General features: G+C 44.3%; 2 protein-coding genes across 2 annotated transcripts; both read right to left on the reverse strand.

Moving 5' to 3' along the window:
• Positions 1–169: 169 nt before the first annotated feature.
• LOC139469224 (ependymin-related protein 2-like) lies at positions 170–7,981 on the reverse strand. Its single transcript, XM_071251361.1, has 6 exons — positions 7,759–7,981; positions 4,086–4,199; positions 3,710–3,788; positions 2,576–2,746; positions 630–736; positions 170–268 (listed from the first exon to the last, which is right to left on the reverse strand). Exons 1-6 carry the CDS (start codon positions 7,924–7,926, stop codon positions 209–211), a joined length of 699 nt encoding a protein of 232 aa, XP_071107462.1. The 5' UTR covers positions 7,927–7,981; the 3' UTR covers positions 170–208.
• Positions 7,982–9,518: 1,537 nt separating this feature from the next.
• Positions 9,519–16,706, reverse strand: LOC139469225 (uncharacterized). The gene is made up of 6 exons (XM_071251362.1): positions 16,512–16,706; positions 14,350–14,463; positions 12,333–12,411; positions 11,613–11,780; positions 10,005–10,117; positions 9,519–9,603 (listed from the first exon to the last, which is right to left on the reverse strand). Exons 1-6 carry the CDS (start codon positions 16,665–16,667, stop codon positions 9,547–9,549), a joined length of 687 nt encoding a protein of 228 aa, XP_071107463.1. The 5' UTR covers positions 16,668–16,706; the 3' UTR covers positions 9,519–9,546.
• Positions 16,707–23,470: the final 6,764 nt, after the last annotated feature.

The following is a 23,470-nucleotide window of genomic DNA, read 5'->3' on the forward strand; positions in this document are numbered from 1 at the left end:
AACACCTCTGTGTAACCGCGACACGACGCGGCTCCTTGTGGGCAGGTCACTTGCTATACATGAGTATACTACAGTAGTTGTGTGTTAACACCTCTGTGTAACCGCGACACGACGCGGCTCCTTGTGGGCAGGTAACTTGCTATACTTGAGTATACTACAGTACTAAGTGCGGTGGCAATACCTTTATTTTCACAAATGATTGTCAGTCTCAGCGAGACAGAACTGCATCAATGTAGCGAGCTCCTCGCTGGATGTGTTCCGAAGGAAACTGGAAGACGACATTGAGAATATTGCTATTTTCAAGCCTATTTGTTCACTTATAAAGAAATAGACATTCATAGTGTACGCTATTAAACATACTTGCAGTTGTTTCATCTGATATTATTTGTATACTGAATATAACTCATTACTTTTGAAGGGATCATCGCCGAATTTCTCCTGAACAAATCGATAAATTTTATTTGAAAAATCGAGAAAATTAATTTCTCCTTGTATTTCATGCAGACGTCTGCTCTTCTTTCGTTACAGTGGTTCGCATTTATCCAGAATATGAGCATTATAACGTGTGGAAGTGGCATTATAAGATCTAGGGTCATATAAACCAATACATTACACTGTAGCAACATCACCTGATTGTCGGCACTTAGCGGGACACAGTCAGCTGGGATGTCAAAGACAGATGGACGTTGTATCCCAGGACGAAACCCCGTCACGATGAACACCACATCATTGGAAGCTGTCGATATGACGATATCACACACTCATCAACGAGCTATAATAAGGGCCTACTTCGACCCACCGCTTATGCCTAATTTAATTAAGAAAGGAGATAAATGTTCAGAAAGTAGATATATTCACAGGAGTGAACATTGGAGGTGTCAGTAGGTAGAGGTGTGACGACACGCTCGTATTGGCAAAGAGTATCAAAAGGGGTGTTTTTCTGTTATTGTTATTCTTAATAGTACTAGTAGTAGTAGTAGTGGTAGTAGTAGTAGTAGTAGTAGTAATAGTAGTAGTAGTACTAGCAGCAGCAGTAATAGTAGTAATAGTAGTAGTAGTAGTAGTTGTAATAACAGTAGTAGTACTAGCAGCAGTAGTAGTAGAAGTAGTAGTAGTATTATATTAGTAGTAATAGTAGTAGAAGTAGTAGTAGTAGTAATAGCAGTAGTAGTAGTACTAGCAGTAGTAGTAGTAGTACTAGCAGCAGCAGCAGTAGTAGTAGTAGTAGTGGTAGCAGAATTAGTAGTAGTAGTAGTAGCAGTAGCAATAGCAGTAGTAGTAGTAGTAGTAGTAGTAGTAGTACTAGAAGTAGCAGTAGAAGTAGAAGTAGTAGTTGTAGAAGTAGAAGTTGTAGTAGTAGTAGTAATAGTAGTAGTAGTAGTAGTAGTAGTAGTAGTAGTAGTAATAGCAGTAGTAGTAGTAGTACTAGCAGCAGTAGTAGTAGAAGTAGTAGTAGTATTAATAGTAGTAGTAATAGTAGTAGTAGTAGTACTAGCAGTAGTAGTAGTAGTAGTAGAAGTAGTAGTACTAGCAGCAGCAGCAGTAGTAGTTGTGGTAGCAGAAGTAGTAGTAGTAGTAGTAGAAGTAGCAGGAGAAGTAGTAGTAGTAGTCATAGCAGTAGTAGTAGTAGTAGTAGTAGTAGTAGTAGTAGTAGAAGTAGCAGCAGTAGTAGTAGTAGTAGTAGTAGTAGTAGTAGTAGTAGTAGTAGTAGTAGTGAGTGAGCTGTAATTAAGGATAGTACACAAACATCTTTCATGTGTCTGGGCGAGTACTAAACTTGCACGTGGCAAAAACGAACAAAGAGCTATTAACAGTCACATGAATATATCCAAAAACACCCACTCGTTTTATAGTATTCATTGTCATTATCATAACTTCTCCATCCCCGCACTGATCTTACCTGAATCCCAGTGACCGATGTTGTTGAGTCGCGAACATATATCGAGTGAATCCCAGTGGCCAATGTTGTGGAGTCGCGAACATATATCGACTGAATCCCAGTGACCGATGTTGATGAGTCGCGAACATATATCGACTGAATCCCAGTGACCGATGTTGTTGAGTCGCGAACATATATCGACTGAATCCCAGTGGCCGATGTTGTTGAGTCGCGGACATATATCGACTGAATCCCAGTGACCGATGCTGTGGAGTCGCGAACATATATCGACTGAATCCCAGTGGCCGATGTTGTTGAGTCGCGAACATATATCGACTGAATCCCAGTACCGATGTTGTTGAGTCGCGAACATATATCGACTGAATCCCAGTGGCCGATGTTGTTGAGTCGCGAACATATTTCGACTGAATCCCAGTGACCGATGTTGTTGAGTCGCGAACATATATCGACTGAATCCCAGTGGCCGATGTTGTTGAGTCGCGAACATATAACGACTGAATCCCAGTGACCGATGTTGTTGAGTCGCGAACATATATCGACTGAATCGTGACAAGAACGTTGATATTCACGATAAAATGTAATTAAACAAATATGGTAAGTACAATTTTCACAAGGCTGATATATGCAACAGTTTACTGTGTGAATACTAGCAAGTATGTGTACGAAAGATTTTACCATCTTGTCCCAGGGTCGAAAAGGCTGCTTGTACAAATGGCACACAGTTGGACGCGGCCATTGAAGACTTAATGGAGACGTTGTTGGAGGGGCTGGTGTATTGCCAGTTGTTGGCAGGAACACTTTTGACACCGTACCCAAAGTAAGACCGTCCAAGAAACTTCGCGTTGTCTATGGAAAACAATTACCAATTATTGATTATGTATTTCACTTCTATAATAAAACATTCGGATATTTTAATTGTGATTGTGGTTTTTTTAATATTTCATTTATACTCAATTATCTGTCAGGAGTCGGGAAAAGGGACCATTTGGTCACGGAGACCTGATGATATAATAACTTATGAAGACTTCATAAAAACTTGTTTAATATTTGTTAGCCAGTGTTTTCTCCAGGCTCTTACCTATCCTTGTATATATGTGATTGTTGAAGGTAATCTATTACCCCGTTCACACGCGCCTCTATACATTTGTGTGTATATGTGCATACGTGTGTAGAAATACCTGCGTTAGTATACTTGTCATGTGAACGCGTCTACTCATGTGTGTACATTTACACCAGGAGCAAATTTGCATCATGTCGGGAGTAGGTGCAAATGTAAGTGTAAATTTGCACTGAGTGTATATGTTGCAATGTGAACGTTTATGTTAACGTAAGAGGATGATCTAATTAATGTCTGTCCTTTTGCCAACCCCAAACAAATAGTCAACAAGTTGCGTATATACAGAGTTGAGCGGACGGTGTTTTCTTTTGGTTTCAAGGAGTCAAAACGTTGTGTACAAATTAAATCAAACACATGTTGATTCACGCGAAAATGTTCGGTGAAGTAACTCTCTTCTCATTCAACTTTGATTGGAAAGCAACGTGTTTTGTGTTGAAAGTCGTAAACAGACTGACGAATATGTGTGCCTTACACAATTTACATACTTAACACATAAAAGTGGATTTTCCTGTGGACGCATAGTAAATCTACATATACACACGTATGTATAGTTACACATGTGCAAAATTACTTACGTTAGTAGATGTTCATGTGAACGGGGTATTATATAAGTCACCCATGTGCGCATATACAAGGTTATAGATACACGCATGTATACTGGGCAGGTAAACAGACGCGATAAAACCACATACCTGGAACGCACTGTTCACTAATTGCTCGGGAACCTTTTACATACGTGCATTTGTTCATTTTAATCACATAGCGAAGACCCTAAAATGGAAAACGTAAAAATATTATTTTTTGTATTTGACTAAACTTGGATTTGCTTGAAATATATCATTATCTCATGTAGGTTGTGTAGATTTCATATCATGTTAACATATTGACCTACTACCTAGAATAAGGATGTTTCAATCTCGAGTGCTAGTTCCATTTTAGGTATAAAATACAAACATTTTTGAATATTAAAGGTTTATGGATATTATGTCTGCATACAAGATCCAGTACATTGCATTACTTTACTTTCCCGGTGATGCAGTTTTGAACTAGATTGCAACATGTCCGTACCGCATTAAAGTCATGCACTATTCGGGAACGCATGGTACTGTCGTTGGCGCCGCGCTCAAACACTTCGTAGACCACTGTCTTGTTGTAGAAGTTGTAATGTAGAATGTTGTCCACCTACAATATACACCTAGCATATGGGCGATTGTAGGGTCAGTACTACAGGACCAGTAGGAGCTAACTAGACGCCTGGTTACGGGATTAACCAGTTTAGATGTAATTTATATATTTATAATGTGTAGATTTGAACGAAGGTTACTAATGGGGCCTTTACACAGGATGGCGACCTTTGTGCCTCCCTTGTGCGACGATATAATTTGTCAGGTCGTCAAAGGAGGCAGAATGGTTGCCTAGGTCGTTCAAAGGTTGTAAACAGGAGGTTCGGACATCGCCATGGACGCCATGGACGCCATGGTCGCCGTGAATTTTTGAACATGTTCAAAACAGTCGCACAAAGGTCGCCGAGGAGGTTGGTTGCCTCAAAGGTGGCTCAAAGGAGGCAGAAGGGAGGCACAAGCATTGCTGTTGTTGCTGAATGAAGGCCCTGTGGTCTGCTACATAAAAACATGATTTTCTGGGTTTAGGCGACCATTGAGCGTCCTGGCCAGTTTTTGATCGCTCGAGGGTGGCACAAAAGCCGCAGCCCTGTGTAATGGGGCCTTAACATGTTTATATATCTCATCATTCAGGGTGATTCTCCTTGCTTCGCCTACGGTTCTGTTTCCTAAACCCTAAAAAGTACCTTTATCCCTTCTTTGAGAGATGTACATTTCCAGGACTCGCATTTCGGTAAACCTACACTAACCCCTGGATCCATTGCCGTAAGTTCTCGCGATCTCAAAGTAACCGTCCTTGATTTTCACTAGCCTCAATGTTGGGTTGGCGACATCAACATGGCAATACGAGTTACCTTCCTTACCCATTTCATTTTTCCCTTTCTCGACGTCTCAAGTCTACAACAAATTATCAACTTTCCCAGCACGTTTTACAACCAAACTACAGAGTCTGGTGCATGTGCACCTACATGGCGAAGACTACGCATCCACAAAATGCATTCATGAATGATGACTCCTGAGTAGCAACAGCCCTCGCACCTCGTGCTGGAATATTTAAAATAGACATCTTGGAACGCAACACCTTGGGCTTCCACTACTGTGTATCTAACATATACCTTGTTGACTTCACATTGCCATTACATATATAAACAAGCACAACCGATACATCTATCTATTAACACATCAGAATGCATTTCGTTGTTTCCATCCACATTATTTAACATTAAGGTAAAGGCGATTCTTATTAATCCCGCGAGAGGCATACCTCCGGGGTAATTATGGCACGATATCCCTAGGTTACCGTTAGAGGACTAGAAATGATCCGTCAGCGCTAAATGAAACCAATTCCAATTTTAGAAGTGTTTTCCTAACAACCACAAACATCCGTCAGTCTGTGACGTGGCTGCTAGCCGGAGCGTCTTCCTTTATCACCACGTACACCACAGGCCTAACGTGGCTGCTAGCCGGAGTGTCTTCCTATATCACCACGTACACAACAGGCTTGACGTGGCTGCAAGTCGGAGTGTCTTCCTATATCACCACACAAACCACAGGCTTGACGTGGCTGCAAGTCGGAGTGTCTTCCTATATCACCACACACACCACAGGCTTGACGTGGCTGCTAGCTGGAGTGTCTTCCTATATCACCACGCACACCACAGGCTTGATGTGGCTGCTAGCCGGAGTGTCTTCCTATATCACCACGTACACCACAGGCTTGACGTGGCTGCTAGCTGGAGTGTCTTCCTATATCACCACGTACACAACAGGCTTGACGTGGCTGCTAGCTGGAGTGTCTTCCTATATCACCACGCACACCACAGGCTTGACGTGGCTGCAAGCCGGAGTGTCTTCCTATATCACCACGCACACCACAGGCTTGACGTGGCTGCTAGCCGGAGCGTCTTCCTATATCACCAAGTACACCACAGGCTTGACGTGGCTGCTAGCCGGAGTGTCTTCCTTTATCACCACGTACACAACAGGCCTAACGTGGCTGCTAGCCGGAGTGTCTTCCTATATCACCACGCACACCACAGGCTTGATGTGGCTGCTAGCCGGAGTGTCTTCCTATATCACCATGTACACCACAGGCTTGACGTGGCTGCTAGCCGGAGTGTCTTCCTATATCACCACGTACACAACAGGCTTGACGTGGCTGCAAGCCGGAGCGTCTTCCTGTATCACCACGTACACCACAGGCTTAACGTGGCTGCTAGCCGGAGTGTCTTCCTATATCACCATGTACACCACAGGCTTGATGTGGCTGCTAGCCGGAGCGTCTTCCTTTATCACCACGTACACAACAGGCTTGACGTGGCTGCAAGCCGGAGTGTCTTCCTATATCACCACGCACACCACAGGCTTGACGTGGCTGCTAGCTGGAGTGTCTTCCTATATCACCACGCACACCACAGGCTTGATGTGGCTGCTAGCCGGAGTGTCTTCCTATATCACCACGTACACCACAGGCTTGACGTGGCTGCTAGCTGGAGTGTCTTCCTATATCACCACGTACACAACAGGCTTGACGTGGCTGCTAGCTGGAGTGTCTTCCTATATCACCACGCACACCACAGGCTTGACGTGGCTGCAAGCCGGAGTGTCTTCCTATATCACCACGCACACCACAGGCTTGACGTGGCTGCTAGCCGGAGCGTCTTCCTATATCACCAAGTACACCACAGGCTTGACGTGGCTGCTAGCCGGAGTGTCTTCCTTTATCACCACGTACACAACAGGCCTAACGTGGCTGCTAGCCGGAGTGTCTTCCTATATCACCACGCACACCACAGGCTTGATGTGGCTGCTAGCCGGAGTGTCTTCCTATATCACCATGTACACCACAGGCTTGACGTGGCTGCTAGCCGGAGTGTCTTCCTATATCACCACGTACACAACAGGCTTGACGTGGCTGCAAGCCGGAGCGTCTTCCTGTATCACCACGTACACCACAGGCCTAACGTGGCTGCTAGCCGGAGTGTCTTCCTATATCACCATGTACACCACAGGCTTGATGTGGCTGCTAGCCGGAGCGTCTTCCTTTATCACCACGTACACAACAGGCTTGACGTGGCTGCAAGCCGGAGCGTCTTCCTATATCACCACGCACACCACAGGCTTGACGTGGCTGCTAGCCGGAGTGTCTTCCTATATCACCACGTACACCACAGGCTTGACGTGGCAGGCCCAGAAAGTTGTCAACCCCACTATTTCAATCAATTCCAAATACCAATGCCTTTTGCAAATAAAACATGAGTATGTTGAGGCAATTACTATTAAAAATTTTAAATTATAAGGCTTCTGATATAGCGCTGACCCCACACTTGTATGTGCTCAAAGCGCGACAGATAAATAAAAAGTAAAACAATAAAAAATAACGTCGAGAGACAGACGGCATGAAAACGATGGTTAGACAGTGATCAATAGTCAGAACACATATGTTTTATGTTGAAGCTTAAATGTGCGAACGGTAGAGGCAGCCTTGAGATCATCGGGCAGGGAATTCCATCATCAGCTGCTACATAAGCAAAGGCTCAACATCCAAACGTTTACAGCTTTATCTCCATATTGAAGTAGAACAACATTCATTCAATGTGAGTAATCCCGACATAACATACATTTATGAGAGCAGGAACCTGCTGTCCGTTGTGCTTGTACAAACTCCCCCCGACTTCCGCCAACCTGGCCTCGAACTGACGCTCTGTGCAGCACTTGGGGGGATCGGCGCCACTCACCCCACTCCAAACAACAGCCAGAAGAACAACAGTCAAGGACCTTATCATCATAGTGACATGCTATTAAATGTGACTCTCACTACAGACGCACATGGTGTCTGCAGCCAGGTTATACAGATAACCTGCCTTGGTTTGCTGGAGAATTTGGCAACACTAGCAAAGAATTCTATTCTAAATAGATAAGAAAAAGTAAGTCGTGTATGTGTGATATAATCCTACCAGATCGTATACCATAGCTTTAGAAACTTGTTTCTCCCATTAACAAAAGAGACAACTGCCTGTACAACATATTTTCTTTGCCTGTTTCTTGGAGATTTTGTGTCGGAATTTCTGCTCGGATTGGCGAAATCAAAACAAGGCAATTTGGCCAAAACGTTTAACTTAATAAACTTCAGGTATTTCGATCATCTTATATCGTTGAAAACAAGCTGAAGCTTAATGACAGAAACACCGAGTGTCTATTTGTTGGCCCAAAGGGTCTAAGAGCGCGATGTGGCACTGAATCATTTAGATCTACGCATAAAGATTCCGAGTGACAACAAATTCTTCAAAAGACTGTCAGTAATATTCCAGCAGCTCCATCCTTGGGTGTTTTTCGGGTGAACAATTAGCTTGCCTATGTTTGTGATGGGAGCCATCTGGGGCAGCATGCGAACACCGGGTATCATCACTATTTGAAAATTAATTCATAAACACAGGCTCACAATGTAATCGGAATCGTCCAATGAACTCTGCTTTAGTAGAGATTTGTTAAGATTATGGAAATGGGTTTTGTCGCGTTTTATTCATAACAAAATCATACACTCATTTACTTGAACAGTGTCAGACATGTCAGGTATCTTCTAACTATGAAATATGTCGGAGATATTTTCCTAGTTTGAAAATGTTGTACATTACGTCATCATGTCAACCATGACACTCCCCACTCCCCCCTCCACACACACACACACACACACACACACACACACACACACACACACACCACCACACACACACACACACACACCCATCGATCTGTCTGTACAACGCAGTCATTGTGGCACTGCCGCAATCTCCAATGGCGATGCCTTTTGGCCAAACGCAGACGTTCATTTCGATGTCGATCAGTGAGTATGGGTCCAACAGAGACGTCGACGTACGGTGTCAGCACTGATCAATTTCGTCGGCCTTGCTGCAGACCTGGAAGCCGGAAGTGTTCGATCACGAAGATGCCGACGAACAATATGGCGATCCTGATGTGTTTTTGTGTCAGGTTTTGTCAACAGGCTGAAGTATACACGTGTCAAGCATATTCTTAAACAATTTATAACTCTTTGATTGGCATTCTAGACGTTAGTGGGTAAGTAAGACAACGTGCAACTTCATGGACAACTTCTGGTTTATAGCATATAGCAACGTTTCTATGTAGATTCTTACAACGTTATCAAGCGGGAGTGACTCCACGTCGCGATATGCAATAAAAGAGAAGTTATTATCCATAAAGTTGTACGTTTTCCTACAGGGACAATTAACGTTTTTCGATAAAACCCCAGGCCGCACACACCCCGGCCCAACCCCGAATATCAGTTGGACGGTCCGTTAAGGTCCCTATTTTGAATTGTCAGAATTGCCTATTTGAACTGGTTGAATAGATAAGGAGGCGGTAACCTGCACATGTTTTATTGTCACTTTTTAAGATACCCAGCCGTCCATAGCAAGGATAGCACGTTGAATGTGATGTGGGTGGTCCTGTAAGGAAACACCAACATGTAGATTTGGGACAGAAGGTATTTCACATAATAATGTATTATAAGCTTCAAACAATAAACCGGTCAAAAAGATCATTATAAGTTCAGGAAGGAGTTAGTGAGCCTAAAGAATATTTAGTTGAAGATCAGAGTTACAGGTTGCGATTTATTTCAGGATAAATGTGATAAAATATTTTTCATAATTCTTAATATTATCAATATGAAAGTTATCATCGCCAACGACAATGTTTAAACTTCGCGTCATTGTCACGCAGATATTAACGCTACGTATAGTGTGATTTCATCAGAAAAGTGACCCCAATCAATAGGTCTTACCGTCACGACACGAGACGCAGGTCATTCCATATAAAATAAACTATCTGTATGAGTGAGTGCACGTACTTCATTGTTGATGGTGTCGGCAGCGCCAGTACAGAGGGAAGGCAACACAAACAAGTCTGGTGTTTTAATACCGGGCTGGAAGTTAGTGAACACGAAGACTAGTTCGGAAGGGGCTGCAACATTGGCAAAGTTTAACGTTTCATACCAATCACCAGTCACATTTATACACATAAAGGCGACATGCGCCAATAGATATCAGCCACTAACGACAAAGGGTGACATATATCATCTATACAGACTTGGGTGACATACGCCCCCAGATATCAGCCACTAACGACATATGGGTACATATAACATCTATACAGTCTTTGGCAACATACACCAATAGATATCAGCCACTAACGACAGTGGGGTACATATAACATCTATACAGACTTTGGCAACAGACACCAATAGATATCAGCCACTAACGACATATTGGTACATATAACATCTATACAGACTTTGGCAACATACACCAATAGATATCAGCCACTAACGACATATTGGTACATATAACATCTATACAGACTTTGGCAACAGACACCAATAGATATAAGCCACTAACGACAAAGGGTGACATGTAACATCTATACAGACTTGGGTGACATACGCCCCCAGATATCAGCCACTAACGACATATGGGTACATATAACATCTATACAGTCTTTGGCAACATACACCAATAGATATCAGCCACTAACGACATATGGGTACATATAACATCTATACAGACTTTGGCAACATACACCAATAGATATCAGCCACTAACGACATAGGGGTACATATATCATCTATACAGACTTGGGTGACATACGCCCCCAGATATCAGCCACTAACGACAAAAGGGTACATATATTCGGACTATCATCATTTTATTCATCTTATTTCCTATAGATATGAAAAATACACCCAATAATACAGGAGTAATAGGTCATATAGAACGCGTGAAGTACTGTACACCTTGTATTGAGTATACACTTGAGTTCTATTTGGGAAGGGTGTAGTTCTAAATACTTTCTTAGTTGTCAAAGGCGTTTCCAAGACTACCATAGAAGAAAACCACGTTTGATTGTCAAACTATAAAAAGATATCCTCAGTTTCATCTTCCCTGTCGGCTTTCCTTTTATTTTCATAATAAACCATGTAATAACCAGACGATCAATACGTTTATCTCATGATCGCGGAATGGGTACATTCCATACAATGACATGGTGAGTAAGTTTCATTTGCGCCACTTTGGACAGTATTTCAGTTATAGAGAAAAGCTTGCAGAAAAGCACGAGCACTTAGGTGGTGACAAAACAGAATAATAATCAGGGCGAATTTGGGATTCCAACCCACGATTGTTGCAGGACTCAGTGACGCAACTCATCACAACGAACTGCGACCCTCGCTTTAAAAGATGCGAAAATAAATATGTCTATCAAACATACTGATGAAGCACCTGAACGAGAAATATAGAGCGAAATGTCAGTAATATGACTTTCAGTTGACATATAATGATTCTTCAACGATACTCCTTCCCATGTTATATGATTGTAACCACTGTTTGATTCGAGTACATGGCATTGAATGGCTTCATGGCTTGTGTTCTCAATGTCTAGCCTAGGACTGTGTTCATCTCACCATTGTTAACGTTTCCAAAGATTGCTTCCACCACTGGGACACAAGTCGACGATGTAACAACCAGCCTCATGTCGTTGCCGGTGTCCGGCTCTGCAAACTCCCAGTTGTTAAAAGCGATTTTGTGCACGCCATAGCCGACGTAACTACTTCCCACGAATTTGGCGTTATCTGTGGTGGATGGAGTATGGAGGACTTAATATCATGTTCAAGGACAATCATACAATTATACAATGTCAACGTAACGTGTGTCCTTCACCCTTGACCCTCAGCCTAAATGACAGAAGTTAATATCGATAGCTATGATATTTGTTTAGTTTCATCTCTAAACAAACATCGTTATGTTGTGTTTTCATTTCTCGAAAGACCGCTTGGTCTGTTCTTACAAAAGTGTTATTTACATAAAATACATAAACGATGTAATTTAAATAAACGATTCTCATACCAAATTAAGTATCCTTGTTGTCCACTCAGACACAGTATACTGACTCCCAGCCGACCAGTCCTTGTTTTAGTCCCTTAACAACGAGCGCCAGGCAGGGTAGCAACAAGTACCATATCTTAATGTCTTGGTATGGTACGGCCGGTGATCGAACCCCAGACCTTCCGCTATCTACCACTAGACCTGAGAGGCGGTCATACATTTTGTTACTGAATAGGGACGGTGATAAAAGTTATCTGGAGCAGACCAAATAGTGTGTGGAACCATGGGTCGGTAATCACCTGGAATACATGGTTCTCTGAAGCCACGGCGTATCGTTGACGTTGTGCACGATCCTGCTCCGAAAACATGCTGTATGCCCTGAAGAAGTACAACATACGAAATCATAACTCCAACTGCCGAACACACAACACAATGTTGTACTGAACAATATATGCCACTATAACATACTTCGTCCTGCCTCTCACAGCCAACATAATGTGGTACTGTACAACGTAGGATATTAAACCATCCCTCCATCTCACACAGCACACCATAGAACTGGCATTAAGTCCTGACTAGCACACACACACACACACACACACACACAAAACACACACACACACAGACACACACACACACACACACACACACACACACACACACACACACACACACACACACACACACACACATATTTGTATGAAAACAAGCGATTATTTAATGACCAAACATAACGGGTTTGTCTGTCACTGATCCTGTTGTAACCCTGAACTACACCAGTGAATCTGTGTGTCCTGAAGTGCCATTGTGTGTAGTTGTACTGCCAGGAATGCAGGTATTCACCTCCATTAGAAGGGTATGTTTGTCTGCCTGTCTTGGAGTATCATGGCCTATGTGTAGTTGTACTGCCAGGATGCAGGTATTTTCCTCCATTAGAAGGGTATGTCTGTCTTGGAGTACCATGGCCTGTGTGTAGTTGTACTGCCAGGATGCAGGTATTCACCTCCATTAGAAGGGTATGTCTGTCTTGGAGTACCATGGCCTGTGTGTAGTTGTACTGCCAGGAATGCAGGTATTCACCTCCATTAGAAGGGTATGTTTGTCCTGGAGTACCATGGCGTGTGTGTAGTTGTACTGCCAGGAATGCAGGTATTCACCTCCATTAGAAGGGTATGTTTGTCTTGGAGTACCATGGCCTGTGTGTAGTTGTACTGCCAGGAATGCAGGTATTCACCTCCATTAGAAGGGTATGTCTGTCTTGGAGTACCATGGCCTGTATGTAGTTGTACTGCCAGGAATGCAGGTATTCACCTCCATTAGAAGGGTATGTTTGTCTTGGAGTACCATGGCCTGTGTGTAGTTGTACTGCCAGGAATGCAGGTATTCACCTCCATTAGAAGGGTATGTTTGTCTTGGAGTACCATGGCCTGTGTGTAGTTGTACTGCCAGGAATGCAGGTATTCACCTCCATTAGAAGGGTATGTCTGTCTTGGTGTACCATGGCCTGTGTGTAGTTGTACTGCCAGGAATGCAGGTATTCACCTCCATTAGAAGGGTATGTTTGTCTGCCTGTCTTGGAGTACCATGGACTGTGTGTAGTTGTACTGCCAGGAATGCAGGTATTCACCTCCATTAGAAGGGTATGTTTGTCTGCCTGTCTTGGAGTACCATGGCCTGTGTGTAGTTGTACTGCCAGGATGCAGGTATTCACCTCCATTAGAAGGGTATGGCTGTCTTGGAGTATTCACCTCCATTAGAAGGGTATGGCTGTCTTGGAGTACCATGGCCTGTGTGTAGTTGTACTGCCAGGATGCAGGTATTCACCTCCATTAGAAGGGTATGGCTGTCTTGGAGTATTCAACTCCATTAGAAGGGTATGTCTGTCTTGGAGTACCATGGCCTATGTGTAGTTGTACTGCCAGGATGCAGGTATTCACCTCCATTAGAAGGGTATGGCTGTCTTGGAGTATTCAACTCCATTAGAAGGGTATGTCTGTCTTGGAGTACCATGGCCTGTGTGTAGTTGTACTGCCAGGAATGCAGGTATTCACCTCCATTAGGAGGGTATGTCTGTTTGTCTTGGTGTACCATGGCGTGTGTTGAGGTATTGCCAGGAATGCAGGTATTCAACTCCATTAGAAGGGTATGTCTGTATTGGAGTACCATGGCCTATGTGTAGTTGTACTGCCAGGATGCAGGTATTCACCTCCATTAGGAGGGTATGTCTGTTTGTCTTGGTGTACCATGGCGTGTGTTGAGGTATTACCAGCAATGCAGGTATTCATCTCCATTAGAAGGGTTCTCTCTGCTACTTACCCTCTTGTAATCCTGGATGATCCTGGTGTAGGTGGTGGTGTTGTCGGGGTTGTGGGTATTCACTTCCATCACAATGGTTCTGTTGTAGTAGTCATAGTGCATGACGTTGTCAGACTACAAGGGAAATTTAACAGTAACAGTGAAACTTCATTATAGTTTGGTATCTGAAGTTTCACACTCAACATGTGTAATCATTTGCAGTATTAAGCTATGTATAAGTGAAACATCATAAGTGTTGTTGTTTCAATTGTATCTATTATGAGACATTCGACCAAAACTGCATTCTCTCTTGTGGAGTGGCATGCGAGTGGATTGGTCGCAACAGTTTATCTGTATAGGTTTCACTGTCATTTTCGATGAAAAGACTGCATTGTTTGACAAGATCTAGACTTGGATATAGGCGGCCATTTGGTAAAAAATGCAAAGTTGAAAAAAAGGACAAAAGTAAGCAATAATAATCAAATGTTAGGAATAAGTATTAAATGTTACTAATAAAGATCAAAATACAAAACAAACTGACGCCGGTTAAAAAAATACAAAGTTGAAATAAAGGTCAAAAGTACGCAATATTAATAGTCAAATGTTACGAAAAGACGTCATATGAAAGGAACGATGTGTACGTCAGGGAGCAGCAACCAGCACACACAGACCAGCACACAACAACCAGCACACAACAACCAGCACACAACAACCAGCATACACAACAACCAGCACACAACAACCAGCACACAACAACCAGCACACAACAACCAGCACACAACAACCAGCACATACAACAACCAGCACACAACAACCAGCACACAACAACCAGCACACAACAACCAGCACACAACAACCAGCACACAACAACCAGCATATACAACAACCAGCACACAACAACCAGCACACACAACAACCAGCACACAACAACCAGCACACAACAGCCAGCACACACAAACCAGCACACAACAACCAGCACACAACAGCCAGCACACACAAACCAGCACACAACAACCAGCACACACAAACCAGCACACACACCAACCACCACACACCAATGTACAGATGCCTGTATGCACATACCAACCCACACAAACCAACCCCTACACACCAACCCCTACACGCCAACCCCTACACGCCAACCTGCAAACACCAACCCTTTACACACCAACCCACACATACTAACTTCTACACTAACTAACCAACACACACAAACCTACACACAAACCTACACACACCAACCTACACACACCAACCTCTACACACCAACACCTATACGCGATCCCCTACACACCAACTTCTACATCCTAACCGACACACACAAACCAACACACACCAACCTACACACACCAACCACTAAACACCAACCACTAAACACCAACCCTTTACACACCAACCACTAAACACCAACACCTACACGCAAACTCCTACACACTAACCAACACACACCAACCTACACAGCAACCTACACACACCAGCCTCTACACACCAACACCTACTCGCCAACCCCTACACACCAACACCTACACGCCATCCCCTACACACCAACTTCTACACCCTAACCGTCACACACCAAACCCCTACACACCAACCTACACACACCAACCTCTACACACCAACCCCTACACACCAACCCCTACACACTAACCAACACACACCAACCTACACACCAACCTACACACCAACTTCTACACCCTAACCGTCACACGCCAAACCCCTACACACCAACCTACACACACCAACCTCTACACACTAACATCTACAAGCCATCCCCTACACACCAACTTCTACACCCTAACCGACACACGCCAAACCCCTACACACCAACCTACACACAGCAACCTCTACACACTAACATCTACACGCCATCCCCTACACACCAACTTCTACACCCTAACCGACACACACCAACCCCTGCACACTCCAACCCGCACACACTAACCCCTACATACCAAGCTCTATACACAACCCCTACACACCAACCCCTACACACACCAAACCCCTACACACCAACCCCCACACACCAACCTCTACACACCAATCCACACACATCAACACGCTCACACCAACCTGCACATCAAACCCCATACACCAATCCCTACACACAAACCTGCACACTAAAACAAAACACGCACCAACCCGCACACGTACATAAGTGAGTAGAAATTACGTGAGACACTTACGTCAATGAGCGCTGGCACCTCCACACCATGACTCGAATAGATGGATCCGCCAGTCTCCCCCATCTTGGCCTCGAACTGACGGGCCACGCAACATTTAGGGGGAGGATTTGATTGTCCCCAAACGGCGCCAACCAGACACAGGACGATCACTAACATGGTCAGTCTTGTACACCTAAAAAAAACGAAGTGCCTTATCTCGCTGTTGACCAGTGGCCACATGGTGCCTTCCCTTGAGATAAGACTACCGCTAGCAGATACCGTGAAAATCCACTTGTTGACATTAGGGAGTGCATATTTAAGTTGTACCGAGACATCTTAGGAGCTGTGAGAGTAAGTACAGCAGAAATTATTTAAAGAAACCAGGCAAATGCGAACTTAAAATCATTATGATATGAAAAAGGGACGACACACACACCCACCCCTGCCAAGTTTTAAGTAAAGATGAACATTACATATTATTCATCACAAATGTATTTACTTTCATTTAATTCGAAGATCCGGGATAGAATAGACCTTCAGCAACGCAAGCGACTATGTTTGTCGTAAGAGGCGACTAACGGGATCGGGTGGTCAGGCTCGCTGACTTGGTTGATGCATGTCATAGTATCCCAATTGCGTGGATCGATGCTCATGACGTCAATCACTGGTCATTATTTACAGACCGCCGTCATATAGCTGGAATATTGTTGAGTGCGGCGTTAAACAAACAAGCCAGTCAGTTCTTCGAAATTATTTGCTATTGTCTATCCTGCAAGATTCTCCGACTTTAAGCCATCACGAGTATTCTCCCTTGACTCACTTCTGCTTCTTTATCTTGGGGTGTCTGCATGCAGTACAGTCTCTCATACTCTGAAATCTTAGCTTCAGAGAGTGTTACATATTTTCTTTGACCTCCTGTCTATTATATACGAATAGCGGATGGGCAAGACTCTTCTGTTAACGATGCTGGAGTGCATGTATCCCACTGGTGTACAAGGCTTCATCCTTATGGTGTAAAATGTCCACAGCAGAAATGATGCCATAATTATTTGCATAATGCTTGCCGGAGAGTTCTCTCTTCACGTTTGGGCAGAGGTGATATTCTGACGGTGTCAAATCTAGTGAATGCGAAGACAGAGTGCTGTATTGCAACCTTTTTTCTTTCTTTTTTTTCATCATTTATTCATGTTAATTGTCCACGATTTTACATTGCCACGTGGACTGGCATACCGGGGTTTATATTTGGGTTTGAGTTGCTTAAAGCAATAATAATCATCTAATTATTCAGTACACATTTATTTTTTTCTGCAAGATTAACATTGTTATACTGTAGTACTTTGTATTGTATTTCTAGTTCTCTTTTAAATATTCTAAAAAGGGAGTCGGTTTGAGTTACTTTACATCTGTACACAATATACTTTGCTAGCAGTAGTAAATAATTCATCAAAGTACACTCCTCTGTGTCTCCTTATATACCATACAATACAATATCTCTGTAATTATCATAAATCTGATTATGTACATTAACCTTCGCCAACTTAAAGAATTCTATCCAAAAGGGTAATACATTTGAACAGTAAAGCATGTAATGTCTAACAGTATCTATACTACCACAATGTTCACATACATTACTTTCTTTAATGTTAATTCTATTTAAATACTGATTACAAGGAATGATTGAGTGTAGAATTTTGAATTGCAGTTGCTTATACTTGTTTCCAATTCTCATGTCCTTTAAAATATTCCATTTAAAAACATCTTCATTAGCAACTTGGAACACATTATAGATTGAATTATACCAAAATTTACTTTTACATGGTGTGTCAGCAGGTCTGATTCCTTTAACTTCAGGATGTGGTTCAATTTCTATAGGACCCGCGTTTTGGAAACTAAACATGTTCTGCCCTATTGCCTTCCTAATAGCATTGATATACCTATTATATTTTCTTGGGGTTATGTCAATTCAATATTTCCTAGCAATTGTTTCGCATTGAAAGAAATCCCCATTCTTTTTAAGTAATTGCCTTATATAAATAATGCCCGCATCTTTCCATTTAGCATCAAATATACTTTTTCGATTGATTAAGATATTTTTGTTATTCCAAATTATTTCATTATAGATGTCATCTTCTCTTTTTGCAAGAAAGGTCTTCCACAAGGATAAAATTTCTTTATAGAATAATGGGATTTTTAATTTTAATTTGGACACTTTTGAAGTTACAGTTAAGCTGTATTGCAACCTTGGCGACACCAGATTTGTGCGTAGAGGTGTTGTCTGGGTGGAGCGAAACACCTTTAGTGAGCTTTCCATAACATTATGCCTTGATATTCTCCGGTGCTTGCCTAAGCAGATTAGCATTGTGTTTAGGGAGGTAGTCCAGCAGTAGGATTGCTTTATAAACCTACACAACCGACAGCCATCACCTTGTTTGCTGATGGAAAAGACTCTGCTTTGACTTCTGTAAAGTCACTGGCTGATAGTGGTGACCCCACGAGGCATCCACTGTAACAACCCTCTCAACAAATTCAGCGTAAAATCTCACGAGATCTGATAAACCTGAATCGTTTCTGATTAGGAGTCAGAAGCCTTAGAACCCAGTGTTCTATAACCTTTGTCCTGTCCAGTTTTTTCAAGATTGTCCTCAACTCTCTCACGAGAGATGCCTACTGTAATGGCTATGTCACGTGTGGTGAGTCGTCGATCACCCATAATCATACCATTGTGTTATCATCATTTTCCTATGTGGTGGCAGCTGAAGGTCTTCCCGATCTTGTGTCATCTTCGAGGCGCTCTCTTCCCCGCTTGAACTCCGTTATACGCCTTTTAACAGTGAGCTGACACGACGTCCGCATGGATTTTCTGAAGGTTGTTGGTTTTCATTTTGCTTCAGACTTTTAATACAGTTCTAAACATGTTCATGATACGTGGTAGGAATGTGCATAGATCTGTGTTTAAGGTCTAAACATGTATTGCGGTGTACTTGTATCACAGTGTTATCCCCAAGAGCGGGTACCATTTGAAGGGAATAATCTTATTATACAATCTATGTGGCCGAAGGTTCGAGTCGGCGGGAATACAAAGAAACTGTACCTTTTGTATTTATCTCCAAACTAATTTAAAATATAAAGTTACCAGTTTGTTTACAAGGACAGTGATGTACAGCATTTGATAAATGCATAATATGTGGTCCATGCTAAGTTTCATAAACGGAAGGTATTATTGTGTTGAATGGTTAATGAATTTCCTTGTCGGAACAGCAAACGATTGAACTGTTGTGTTTTCAGAATGGTATCAGGATTTCCACAAAACTTATGCTCTTCACAGTAACATGAACGTGTGTCAGCAATAGAGAGGTGAGGTGAGGTGAAATGGGGTTTAACGTCGCGTCCAAGATTATTGCACTTACATAGCGACGTGCATGCACGTGTGTGTGTGTGTGTGTGTGTGTGTGTGTGTGTGTGTGGCTGCTTGTACTAGTCCGGACTGATGCCGATTTATAGAGCTAGCCCACTGAGATGCCGCAGTTTAACATAAATACCCCACTCAGACACAATGTACTGACTCCAAGCCGATCAGTCCTTGTTTTAGCCCCTTAATGCTGAGCGCCAGACAGGGTAACAAAAAGTACCATCTTTTAACGTCTTTTGATATGACGCGGCCGGGAGCAGTAGAGAGACACCTACAATAATGGAATCCGTCCATCCACCCGGGGACTACATTTGAGATGCTTTCAAACACTTACAAAATATTTGAGAAACGTTTACATGAACGTATTCATATGATCGTTCAAAAATGATGGACGCATTATTTGGCAAAACAAGAGGGGTTGCAATTCGCTATGTTGACCCCATCGCCCTGCATGATGCGGGTAGTGTGTACACATCCCTAGTTAACCTTGTTTACAATGTTGTCTGTCAGCAACACACCCGTGTTAGTGGGCTGTCAGCAACACACCCGTGTTAGTGGGCTGACAACAACACACCCGTGTAACACACCCGTGTTAGTGGGCTGTCAGCAACACACCCGTGTTAGTGGTCTGTCAGCAACACACCCGTGTTAGTGGTCTGTCAGCAACACATTCGTGTTAGTGGGCTGTCAGCAACACACCCGTGTTGGTGGTCTGTCAGCAACACACCCGTGTTAGTGGGCTGACAACAACACATCCGTGTTAGTGGGCTGACAACAACACACCCGTGTTAGTGGGCTGACAACAACACACCCGTGTTAGTGGGCTGACAACAACACACCCGTGTTAGTGGGCTGACAACAACACACCCGTGTTAGTGGGCTGACAACAACACACCCGTGTTAGTGGGCTGTCAGCAACACACCCGTGTTGGTGGTCTGTCAGCAACACACCCGTGTTAGTGGGCTGACAACAACACACCCGTGTTAGTGGGCTGTCAGCAACACACCCGTGTTAGTGGGCTGACAACAACACACCCGTGTTAGTGGGCTGACAACAACACACCCGTGTTAGTGGGCTGACAACAACACACCCGTGTTAGTGGGCTGACAACAACACACCCGTGTTAGTGGGCTGTCAGCAACACACCCGTGTTAGTGGGCTGACAACAACACACCCGTGTTAGTGGGCTGACAACAACACACCCGTGTTAGTGGGCTGACAACAACACACCCGTGTTAGTGGGCTGTCAGCAACACACCCGTGTTAGTGGGCTGACAACAACACACCCGTGTTAGTGGGCTGACAACAACACACCCGTGTTAGTGGGCTGACAACAACACACCCGTGTTAGTGGGCTGTCAGCAACACACCCGTGTTAGTGGGCTGTCAGCAACACACCCGTGTTAGTGGGCTGTCAGCAACACACCCGTGTTAGTGGGCTGACAACAACACACCCGTGTTAGTGGGCTGACAACAACACACCCGTGTTAGTGGGCTGACAACAACACACCCGTGTTAGTGGGCTGTCAGCAACACACCCGTGTTAGTGGGCTGACAACAACACACCCGTGTTAGTGGGCTGTCAGCAACACACCCGTGTTAGTGGGCTGTCAGCAACACACCCGTGTTGGTGGTCTGTCAGCAACACACCGGTGTTAGTGCATGACAACAACACACCCGTGTTAGTGGGCTGTCAGCAACACACCCGTGTTAGTGGGCTGTCAGCAACACACCCGTGTTAGTGGGCTGTCAGCAACACACCCGTGTTGGTGGGCTGTCAGCAACACACCCGTGTTAGTGGGCTGGTAGCAACACAGCTGTGCTAGTAGGCTGACAACAACACATCCGTGTTAGTGGGCTGTCAGCAACACACCCGTGTTAGTGGGCTGTCAGCAACACACCCGTGTTAGTGGGCTGTCAGCAACACACCCGTGTTAGTGGGCTGTCAGCAACACACCCGTGTTAGTGGGCTGTCAGCAACACACCCGTGTTGGTGGTCTGTCAGCAACACACCCGTGTTAGTGGGCTGACAACAACACACCCGTGTTAGTGGTCTGTCAGCAACACACCCGTGTTAGTGGGCTGACAACAACACACCCGTGTTAGTGGGCTGTCAGCAACACACCCGTGTTGGTGGTCTGTCAGCAACACACCGGTGTTAGTGCATGACAACAACACACCCGTGTTAGTGGGCTGTCAGCAACACACCCGTGTTAGTGGGCTGTCAGCAACACACCCGTGTTAGTGGGCTGTCAGCAACACACCCGTGTTGGTGGGCTGTCAGCAACACACCCGTGTTGGTGGGCTGTCAGCAACACACCCGTGTTGGTGGGCTGTCAGCAACACACCCATGTTAGTGGGCTGGTAGCAACACAGCTGTGCTAGTAGGCTGACAACAACACATCCGTGTTAGTGGGCTGTCAGCAACACACCCGTGTTAGTGGGCTGTCAGCAACACACCCGTGTTAGTGGGCTGTCAGCAACACACCCGTGTTAGTGGGCTGTCAGCAACACACCCGTGTTAGTGGGCTGTCAGCAACACACCCGTGTTGGTGGTCTGTCAGCAACACACCCGTGTTAGTGGGCTGACAACAACACACCCGTGTTAGTGGTCTGTCAGCAACACACCCGTGTTAGTGGTCTGTCAGCAACACATTCGTGTTAGTGGGCTGACAACAACACACCCGTGTTAGTGGGCTGTCAGCAACACACCCGTGTTAGTGGGCTGACAACAACACACCCGTGTTAGTGGGCTGTCAGCAACACACCCGTGTTAGTGGGCTGTCAGCAAAACACCCGTGTTAGTGGGCTGTCAGCAACACACCCGTGTTGGTGGTCTGTCAGCAACACACCCGTGTTAGTGGGCTGACAACAACACACCCGTGTTAGTGGGCTGTCAGCAACACACCCGTGTTAGTGGGCTGTCAGCAACACACCCGTGTTGGTGGGCTTTCAGCAACACACCCGTGTTGGTGGGCTGTCAGCAACACACCCGTGTTGGTGGGCTGTCAGCAACACACCCGTGTTAGTGGGCTGGTAGCAACACAGCTGTGCTAGTAGGCTGACAACAACACATCCGTGTTAGTGGGCTGTCAGCAACACACCCGTGTTAGTGGGCTGTCAGCAACACACCCGTGCTAGTGGTCTGTCAGCAACACACCCGTGTTAGTGGGCTGTCAGCAACACACCCGTATTAGTGGGCTGTCAGCAACACAGACCTTTAAGTGGTCTGTCAGCAACACACCCGTGCTAGTGGTCTGTCAGCAACACACCTGTGTTAGTGGGCTGTCAACAACACACCCGTGTTAGTGGGCTTGTAGCAACACAGCTGTGCTAGTGGGCTGGTAGCAACACAGCTGTGCTAGTGGGCTGTCAACAACACACCTTCGTTGGTTGTCTGTGAGCAACAAACCTGTGCCAATGGTTTGTCAACACTAGATGTATGTCTTTGATGAAATCCATATGTGAGTGAGTAAGTGAGTGATTGAGTGAGTATGGTTTTACACCACTTTTAGCAATATTCCAGCAATATCATGGCGGGGACACCAGAAATGGGCCTCACACATTGCA

Source organism: Haliotis cracherodii, unplaced genomic scaffold (assembly GCF_022045235.1).
Source record: "Haliotis cracherodii isolate W230 unplaced genomic scaffold, xgHalCrac1.p SCAF_2, whole genome shotgun sequence".
Classification (NCBI taxonomy): Eukaryota; Metazoa; Mollusca; class Gastropoda; order Lepetellida; family Haliotidae; genus Haliotis; species Haliotis cracherodii.

Excerpts from the sequence above, each read along its gene's own strand:
- LOC139469224 (XM_071251361.1), bottom strand. The coding sequence starts at position 7,926 with ATGATGATAAGGTCCTTGACTGTTGTTCTTCTGGCTGTTGTTTGGAGT. Across the intron at positions 2,747-3,709 it reads TAGTGAACAGTGCGTTCCAG|ACAACGCGAAGTTTCTTGGA; the intron begins GTATGTGGTTTT and ends TGTTTTCCATAG. Across the intron at positions 737-2,575 it reads TTCGACCCTGGGACAAGATG|CTTCCAATGATGTGGTGTTC; the intron begins GTAAAATCTTTC and ends TCATATCGACAG.
- LOC139469225 (XM_071251362.1), bottom strand. The coding sequence starts at position 16,667 with ATGTTAGTGATCGTCCTGTGTCTGGTTGGCGCCGTTTGGGGACAATCA. Across the intron at positions 11,781-12,332 it reads CAGAGAACCATGTATTCCAG|ATAACGCCAAATTCGTGGGA; the intron begins GTGATTACCGAC and ends CATCCACCACAG. Across the intron at positions 10,118-11,612 it reads CTTTGGAAACGTTAACAATG|CCCCTTCCGAACTAGTCTTC; the intron begins GTGAGATGAACA and ends CCAATGTTGCAG.